Here is a 10,293-nt window from a genome sequence, read left to right as displayed (position 1 = left end):
TTCTGAACAAGAGTGAAGTGTTTTCTGAATAAGAGTGATGTGTTTTGTGAACAAGAGTGAACTGAAATCAGAATAATAGTGATGTGTTTTTGTGAACAAGAGTGTAAGTGTTTTCTGAACAAGAGTGAAGTGTTCTGAACAAGAGTGATGTGTTTTTGTGAACAAGAATGATGTATTTTTGTGAACAAGAGTGATGTGTTTTCTGAACAATAGTGAAGTTTTTCCTGAACAAGAGTGTAGTCTTTTCTGAACAAGAGAGATGCCTTTTGTAAACAAGAATGATGCGTTTTCTGAACAAGAGTGAAGTGTTTTGTGAACAAGAGTGAAGTGTTTTATGAACAAGAGTGATGTGTTTTGTGAACAAGAGTGAACTGAAATCAGAATAATAGTGATGTGTTTTTGTGAACAAGAGTGAAGTGTTTTCTGAACAAGAGTGAAGTGTTTTCTGAACAAGAGTGATGTGTTTTTGTGAACAAGAATGATGTGTTTTTGTGAACAAGAGTGATGTGTTTTCTGAACAATAGTGAAGTTTTTCCTAAACAAGAGTGTAGTCTTTTCTGAACAAGAGTGATGCCTTTTGTAAACAAGAATGATGCATTTTCTGAACAAGAGTGAAGTGTTTTCTGAACAAGAGTGAAGTGTTTTCTGAACAAGAGTGATGTGTTTTGTGAACAAGAGTGAACTGAAATCAGAATAATAGTGAAGTGTTTTTGTGAACAAGAGTGAAGTGTTTTCTGAACAAGAGTGAAATGTTTTCTGAACAAGAGTGATGTGTTTTTGTAAACAAGAATGATGTGTTTTTGTGAACAAAAATGATGTGTTTTTTGTGAACAAGAGTGATGTGTTTTCTGAACAATAGTGAAGTTTTTCCTGAACAAGAGTGTAGTCTTTTCTGAACAAGAGTGATGCCTTTTGTAAACAAGAATGATGCGTTTTCTGAACAAGAGTGAAGTGTTTTGTGAACAAGAGTGAAGTGTTTTATGAACAAAAGTGAAGTGAAATCAGAATAAGAATGATGTGTTTTGTGAACAAGTGTGATGTGTCTGATTTTTTGCTATATTGATTTTTTTCCTCATATCCATGAAGTTGCTGCAGCCGAAAAAAGGTCTAAGATGCGTGAAGATAGACTGCAACAAAGTGCTGCACATACAACTGAAATAAGCACAATAAATCAACAGGATGTTCTTCGAACAACAACTTCTGCCGAAATAAGGTTAAAAAAGAAAATGATATGCAGAAACCAGAGAGTGAGTTATGTAATTATTTATGTATTGGGCATAGTTATTAATGTATAATTTTGAGCTATATTAAGTGTGTATTCATGAATTTGATCAAAAATCTTGTATGTATTCAGCCTCAAAGCGTGGGAGGTCACAATGCATCGACAAACCAGAAATGCCTGCCAGAAAGAAACAGGCTAAAGCAAAGAGTGACAAATCTATTACTTGTAAAATCAGAAGACCTAAATTGGTCATTAAGATAGGGGTGAAAGTTCTGGTGGATGCCATTGAGAAAATGAATTCCAAACAACTAGCTGCTCTGAAAGACATGGGTTTTGGACAGCTTGTGCATTTGAAGATACGATGTATTCCTGCTGACATGGCATTTTCACTACTTGAAAATTTTAATCATGACAACTGCTCCAGAATAAAACTTGTTGATGATCAACCATTACACATCACTGAGGAGGATGTGTATGCTACTTTGGGACTGCCAAGAGGAGAGTTGATGATTATAAGTCAAAGGAAGCATGTGATGAATGATGTGATGAAGACATTGGTAGAGGCTAAGAATAGCAAAGCAATAACCCCAGCTGATTTGCAAGAGCAGCTTGATAGTGATCCAGAAGGTGGTGAGTGGTTTAAGAAAATATTTCTTATTCTGTTGGACAATGTTCTGATCTCACCAACTGCCAACGAAAATTGTCTTGGCCGTATCTTGGATGATATTGGCAACATGTCAAACGTGAGGCAGTACAATTGGTGCAGCTATGTGTTGGATACGCTAATCACAGCACATGATAGCTGGAAACGCAAGAACAAATCCACCCCATTCACTAGACCAATCACTTTTCTATTGGTGAGTTTTCTATTTTAACCACTCCTTTATGGTGAAGTAAAAACAGAATAAGAGTGATGTATTTTGTGAATAAGAGTGAAGTAAAATCATACTAAGAGTGAAGTCCTTGTAATGCATTTTATTATTGATATGTTTTTGCAGGCATGCTATGTAGATAGGGTTGTCTATAGAACAAGACTCGTGGTTAGAAGATTCCCAACTGTCCGGAACTGGACAGAATCCATTCTTAAGGAGAGAGGACATATGGAATTCGATAATGGATGAACCATTGGAAGAGGAAGCATAGAAAGTATCATTGATCCTGTCTCCATTGAATCTTTATATGCCAACAAGGATTCAATAACTGTCACTACCTCTGTCCCTTCAACTGATGAAGCCCCCCTGCAACTGATGAAGCCCCCCCTTCAAGTGATCAAGTTCCTTCATCTGATGAAATTAAAAGTTCAATTAGGGAGGCTGCAGATGCGATTACTAAAATGATGAGGTATATAAAGGATGCTCCAGCAAATACCAATGAAACCAACTGCTTCAAAATTGCAGCTATAAATGCACTAAAGATGGTTGGTGTGGAGGTTGATCAAGGGGACCAAGCTGTGTCTAAGCCAATTGAAAACATGACACAAGCTATGGAAGAGGATCAAGAAGATGATCCAGAATGGATTCTGCTTATGGAAAAAATGATGGAAGCTCATGATGAAAAATGCAAATTAGTGAATGAAGGCACATCAATTTTGCCTGATATTAATTTGGGAAAGAAACCAGTAAGTTGAAGATTTGTAACAGAAAACATGGATATTTTAAACAATATGATTCTGGTCTGTTGTATTTTAGCACATTTGATTCAGAGTCAACTAAAAACAATTTGTATTATGTTCTGTACTAATGCATAATATTTATTTACTTTTTGAGTTTTTATTCTTATGTTATATCACCTTTCACTATTTGCAGGAGACAAATGAATTTTATGAAGATGTAGCTAAAGCAACATCACAAAGCACACAGATGAAGGTATAAAAAATTGCTTCGAGTGTTTCATGGTTTCTGTGTTGCATGTGTATAGTGAAGTGTTTTCTGAACAAGAGTGAAGTGTTTTGTGAACAAGAGTGAAGTGTTTTCTGAACAAGAGTGATGTGTTATTTGAACAAGAGTGAACTGAAATCAGAATAATAGTGATGTGTTTTTGTGAACAAGAGTGAACTGAAATCATAATAATAGTGATGTGTTTTCATTTCTTATTATGAAAATAGGATGACATTGTGAACTGAAATCATAATAATAGTGATGTGTTTTCATATATTCACCAACACTTTTAACAAACATCAAGTGAAATATAGGTCTTATACAGTGAAGTTTTCATATCATTCTTGCCCTGACAGGCAACTGCTAGGATTGAACAAATGGAGATACGGTCAAAAGCTGAGAAGAGAATATCAGCTGCATTGAAATCTCCATTCCATGAAAGGGTGGTTCAGGCCAAAACCAAGTTTAACTTGAAGGAATCAAAAGTCTTTTTGTGGATTATGACAACATATGAATCAAATGAGTAAGATTTATATTATAGTTCAGATTCAGAAGAAATATATATAAAAAATGTGCTAACACACACACATATTTGAACAGGGACATGATAGTGTATGATGATAATGTCATAATGGTAACAAAAAGGGAATTTTGTTCACTATTGCCACATACGCTAATAGAAGTGGGTGTGATCAACGCATGGGCTTCTTATTTGAATAATATGGAAGAATACAGGGCTCTATCTTCATCAAGGCGCCTCTTTTTCACAACATACCCATCCGTAAGAAAAATATAAATTTCTATATGATATTTAAACTTAATAAGTATATATGCACTATATTCTGATTTCACTTCACTCTTGTTCAGAAAACACATCACTCTTGTTCAGAAAACACTTCACTCATGTTCACAGAACACATCACTATTATTTACCAAACACTTCAGTCACATTCTGATTTGACTTGTCTCATCTTTCAGCTGTTTACAGTTGTTCACCGGTCTGATGGGGTCGACCTCATGATTCTAATTGATAGATTCTGTGACAATTTACAAACTGAGGTTGAACAAATTCCACATTTCAAATGGAGCGATGTAGATTTGGTAAATACTGAACACAATTGATTCTTTGTTATGTTCACTAATTGTTTTTATTCTGAAATTATTATTATTATTATCTATGTAGGTCTTCTTTCCAATATGTGCTGCAGAACATTACTATGTCATATGCTTCAGATTTAGTACTAGAAGTATAGTGCTGATTGAAAATTCGAAGAATGCTGACGATGAGGACATAACAATCAAATATGGTAGCATACCTGCAAATGTGGTAAGTATACACGAAATATAGTGAAGTATTTTTGTGATTACAGTGAAGTATAGTACTCTTTATAGTAAACTACTTCTGATATTCATAATGATATATTGCAGAGATTGTATTTTTGTCATTATTTGACAAAAATGGGGTATCACAACCTAAGCAAATCAATACACGATGTGAGCATAGTAAGGCTCAAAATGCCTTGGAGAACAACATCAAATGCAGAAGATTGTGGAGTTTTTTTGATGCGGCATTTGGAATGTTATCATGGCGAGCGTGAACAAGATTGGAAGTGTGGATTAACTGCAAGAAGCAAGGGAATACTCCAAAGGCTTAGAGCAAAGTATTGCAGCGCACTATTATTGTCTGAAAAGAACCATGAGGCATTGAAAAACTTGTCACTAGTATCGAATCATTTTGAAGAATATGGGAAAACAAATATAATAGATGTGGAAAAAATGGTTGTAAACTTCAAGCGATCATGAACTACTATTGTAGACAACTACATTTAAATTCAATAGCAAGTACTTTTTGTATATTAATATCTTGTTTACTATTTAATTCACTGTTGTGTTGTATCTATTTGTATTATGTTTACATGGTTAAATTTATAGTTGTTTTGCAAATAACAGTGAAGTGAAATCAGAATAATAGTGATGTATTTTGTGAACAAGAGTGAAGTGATTTGTGAACAAGAGTGATACGTTTTCTGAACAAGAATGATGTGTTTTGTGAACAATAGTGATGTGTTTTGTGAACATGAGTGAAGTGTTTTGTGAACAATAGTGATGTGTGTTCTGAACAAGAGTGAAGTGTATTCTGAACACTTACTGCCACTGAGCTTAACACAAAAAACAAGTTTGCATTGCTATTTAATTAACTGTTGTGTTGTATCTATTTGTATTATGTTTACATGGTTAAATTTATAGTTGTTTTGCAAATAACAGTGAAGTGAAATCAGAATAATAGTGATGTATTTTGTGAACAATAGTGAAGTGATTTGTGAACAAGAGTGAAGTGATTTGTGAACAAGAGTGATACGTTTTCTGAACAAGAATGATGTGTTTTGTGAACATGAGTGAAGTGTTTTGTGAACAATAGTGATGTGTGTTCTGAACAAGAGTGAAGTGTATTCTGAACACTTACTGCCACTGAGCTTAACACAAAAAACAAGTTTGCATTGAGATAAAATTCAATCAAAAGTGTAACAAAATGAATCATTAGTGCTCAAAAAATGCTACAAAGTGAACTATTACTATTCAAATCCTCATTGCCTCTGGTTTGCCTTCTCATGAACCTTTTTGCAGTTCCTAGAATCATGGTGTCCAATCTCATGACAGTTTCCACACTTTCGGCCTGGTTTCATTGCTAACTTCAGTGCTGACTCCCTCTACGATTTATGCCTACTTCCACTTCCCTTTGTACTAACAACATCAGGAGGATGAACTTCAATATTGGTCGGAACATGTGAGCCATAAAAGTTCTCAATCATTGCGCTCTTTTGTGTGGAAGACAAAACAACACCTTCTCCAAGAAGCTGCTTCTTACCTTCTTCAATAATTGCAGCGAATGCATTGATTTTATCAATGTTCCCTTTAATGCTTTGTGCTGTTTCAATGAATAATGCATACAAGTTTTTATATGCAATCTTCTTCTTGTCCACAGCAAGGTGTATTTCTTGATCACAAAAACCTACATGTATTGACTTCACAAACTGTGACTTCAACCATCTTCCTCCACACAACTTCTCGGGTATCAGCTTAACAAAATTATATTTCAACACACAAAATATATGGCTGCACAATAGACCAAGTCTTTCAAATTTTTTGCATCCACACAAATATGTGTCATCACCAATGGAGTAAGTCACTGTCCATGAGTTTGAATCCTTGTCCTTTATGTCATATACTTCAGTATCTCTACTGGTAGACACTCCTAGAGTTGCACAAGACAAAGAGAAACATGCATATACTATCTCTTCTTGAATTTCATTAAAAGCACTACCACTATATATCGTCGATGCATGTTTCTCGATTTCCAATCCTGTTCGCAAAATAGGCACTTTTGTTGAATCATAGTATTCAAGCTTTGCACTATTACTTCTTTGAGTCTCCAGAGCATGATTAAAGTTCATATAAAATTGCATAAGATTAGCCCGAGACTTTGAGTACCTTTTGAAGAAGCTATTCTGCGATTCGGATATAGAAGTTGTCTTTATCAACGAACTCATCGGAAAATCACGGAAAAAGGCTGGAACCCAAAATTTTCTGGATGCAAACATTGATGAAAACCAGACATTATTGGCCAGCCCATATCTTTCCATTATAGCATGCCAAGTTTCCTCAAATGCATCAGGTTCTATCAACTCTGACCATACACATGCATTAAGCTCCTTCTTTAATTGTTCACTACCAATCATGTTCTTTGGCAATTTGTCAGCAACTTTATTCATAACGTGCCACATACACCACTGGTGTCTTGTATTGACAAGGACCTCCTCAACAACAACTTTCATTCCTAAGTCTTGGTCCGTTACAATGAGTTTGGGAGCCACACACATACACTTTACAAATTGGTTAAATAACCATGAAAAGGAGTTGGCATTTTCCTTGGACAAAAGGCCAACAGCAAATGTCACAAGGCGACCATGATTATCCTTGCCCGTAAAAGGAGCAAATATCATACAATACCTGAAATGAAAAACAATTCACTATAAGCATGCAGAAAAAGTACATCACTCTTGTTCAGAAACAACTTCACTCTTGTTCACAAAACACATCACTCTTGTTCAGAGAATACTTCACTCTTGTTCACAAAACACATCACTCTGATTCTGATTTTACTGTAATGAACAATAAACTTCACTGAACAATTAACTCTACATTAATGATTGTATACCTGTAATGAAAAACAATTCACTATAAGCATGCAGAAAAATACATCACTCTTGTTCAGAAACCACTTCACTCTTGTTCAGAAAACACATCACTCTTGTTTAGAAAATACTTCACTCTTGTTCACAAAACACATCACTCTTATTCTAATTTTACTGTAATGAAAAAATTTAACAAAAACAATTTAACAAAATAGTAATTAGTGTGCACATACCTATTGGTTGAGTATGTCGTATCAAACGACACAATATCACCATACAAATGGTAGTTTCTTCTGGCAGTAGGATCACACCAAAACAATCGTGTCAGCCTATCCTTTGAGTTGACCTCAAACTCATATGTAAATGCACTACACAGCTCTTTCTTCCTTCGCATCTCATTCAATAACATCTGTGCATCAGCTTCTTCCACGTATGCTCTAAGGTCACGTCTATAGTTGCGCACTTCTAAAAGTGTACACCCTACATAATCTAATCCACCAAGCACTTCTTTAAGTAAGCTAAAACTTAAAGTTGGTCCAATGTTTGCATTAGCACAATCGAGGATGAATTTCTGATGGACTAAATCCAAATTGCGGTTCAAATTCATAAAACGCTTATGGCGTCCCTCGACCATCTCGTGATTATGTTCTTCAACGAAACTTTGTATAATATAACCAACACCCATAATATACTTCCAAGACACTTTAGCATTGCAATAGCACTTAATAGAAGAACACTTGCGTTTCAACTCAGATTGTTCACTCTTTCTTTGTTGCATACCTTCTCGGCTACACACCACGTAAATCCAAGTAGTGACTTCTTTTTCCCTTTTCGATCCCTTTTTACGGGTGTCAAATCCAACATATCAAGCATAATTGTTGTAGAAGTCCAAAGCACGATCAAGTGTCATGAAACTTTGCCCAATTTTTGGTTTCAATTCATCGGGGCATTTTGGTACGTAAACCACTGTAAAAAAAACACAGCACTCTTGTTCAGAATATACTTCACTCTTGTTCACAAATAACATCACTCTTGTTCAGACAACACTTCACTCTTTGTCACAAACCACATCAATCTTATTCAGAATACACTGCACTTTTGTTCACAAATACACATCACTTTGTTTCACAAAACACTTCACTCTTGTTCAGAAAATACATCACTCTTATTCTGATTTTACTTCACTCTTATTTGCAAAACATCTATAAATTTAACCATGTAAACATAATACAAAGGCCATATGGTTTTAATAATCACTTAACATCACTGAAACAACAATAAATCTAACCACACAAACTACGGTTTTCATAATCACAATACACGAAAATATTGTATATTAAAATTAAGAAATAGTAGGAATAATGATTACCTGTAGAATTCTCAGATTCCTCGCCTGAAGATGATGAATCAGAATCAAAATAATCTTCATGCGATCTGATGATTGAATCCATGGAATTGAATCACGTGGAATTGAATTCAATCGCGAATGAAGTAATCAGATTTGTAATCAGAATTGAATTCAAACGCGAATTCAATCGCGAATGAATGAATGAATCGCGAATTCAATCAGATTTGGAATGAAAGAATCGCAGATTTGGAATGAATGTGAATATGTGATCGCGTAAGATCGCATGTTTAAATTCATATTGTAATTTCCTAAAATACCCTCAGCATATTTTCTATAATTAAAATAAATAATATTTATTCCATTAAGATGTGTGGCTGAGATTTGTTCTCTAGTTATACACTTAAGATTAGTTATATCTTGATCACTATCCTATATATATATATATATATATATATATATATATATATAATATGTGTGTGTCCCCCGCCAAGATTTTATAGTGAAGCCTCTGCCAAGATTTATTCCTGCGTCCGCCACTGCTCCATCCCATAATAATTGTCACTTTTATCATGGATATGAGTTTTAAAAAATGTAAATGAGAGTTTGTTGGAAAAGTTTGTGGAATATGAGACCCACTTTTTTATATTAGTTTCGTAATAATACGTGAGTGAATTGAGTTAGTGGAATGTGAAACCTACTTATCATTTATGGTAAAAATAAAGTGTGACAACTATTATGAGACGGAATGAAATGAAATGAAATGAAAAGGAGTGACTAAATTCTTGAAGTAGCTAGTGTTTGGAAAATCGTGTCTCTATTGAGACACTTTTCTTTTTTTTCTACAAAAACTAAATACATATGGGTGTTAGTTTAGAGAAAAAAATTAATAAGAAAAATTAATAGAGTACATGAAAAAAAAATCAACGGTGATTTTTTCCCACTTAGACTATAATATAATATTTAATTCGTTCCACAAAAAATATGTATTTTTATTAGACACAGATTTTAATGTATAATTTATAAAATAAGATAGATAAAAAATAATTAAAGTATTGTTAACGAAGAATGAGTCTTTTGTCATTAAAAAAGACTTTCTAAAATTAAAAATTGCATACTTCTTATGTGACTAACTTAAAAAAAGAAAGAATGCATTCTTTTGTGGGATGAAAGAATAATGGAGTAGTTTGGAGGAAATATTTAATAATACAAAATAATGGAGCATATGACATGATTTTGGAGATTTGTTTATAGAATTGCAATAATCGTGATATTAAAAGATATACTCTTTCCGATCCCCAACTGAAGCCTCATACTCTCTCTATTATATAATAGATGACATACTTAGGTAATGGTACGAGATTTTAGGATACGTAATTTTGTGTGTTAAATGGAGAGAGAAAATGTATTATTTAATTATCAAAGAAAATGATTAATGATTGTTTTCTAAAAAAGAAAACTAAAAAGAGAGTATGACATCTATTATAGGACGGAAGGAGTATTTGATTGGTATGGGTTTTAAAAAATTGTTTGACTTAGTAGCGTAATGTGCTCCTACTTCTTTATATTCCATTATTTTTTCACATTGTGTTTGCTTATTATTTATAAGATCTTTCTCAAATATTTGAATGTATAAACTGTAAATAAGTATATAAT

The 10,293-nt window shown here is 33.8% G+C and overlaps 1 protein-coding gene across 1 annotated transcript; it reads right to left on the bottom strand.

Moving 5' to 3' along the window:
* Window positions 1-5,807: 5,807 nt before the first annotated feature.
* On the bottom strand, window positions 5,808-7,926 carry LOC121745876 (protein FAR1-RELATED SEQUENCE 5-like). The gene is made up of 2 exons (XM_042139820.1): window positions 7,526-7,926; window positions 5,808-7,107 (listed from the first exon to the last, which is right to left on the bottom strand). Exons 1-2 carry the CDS (start codon window positions 7,924-7,926, stop codon window positions 5,808-5,810), a joined length of 1,701 nt encoding a protein of 566 aa, XP_041995754.1.
* Between the last annotated feature and the right edge of the window lie 2,367 nt (window positions 7,927-10,293).

Source organism: Salvia splendens, chromosome 8 (assembly GCF_004379255.2).
Source record: "Salvia splendens isolate huo1 chromosome 8, SspV2, whole genome shotgun sequence".
In the NCBI taxonomy this organism is placed as follows: domain Eukaryota; kingdom Viridiplantae; phylum Streptophyta; class Magnoliopsida; order Lamiales; family Lamiaceae; genus Salvia; species Salvia splendens.
The sequence above is the reverse complement of the archived record's forward strand: the minus strand, read 5'-3'. Positions and strand labels throughout refer to the sequence as shown.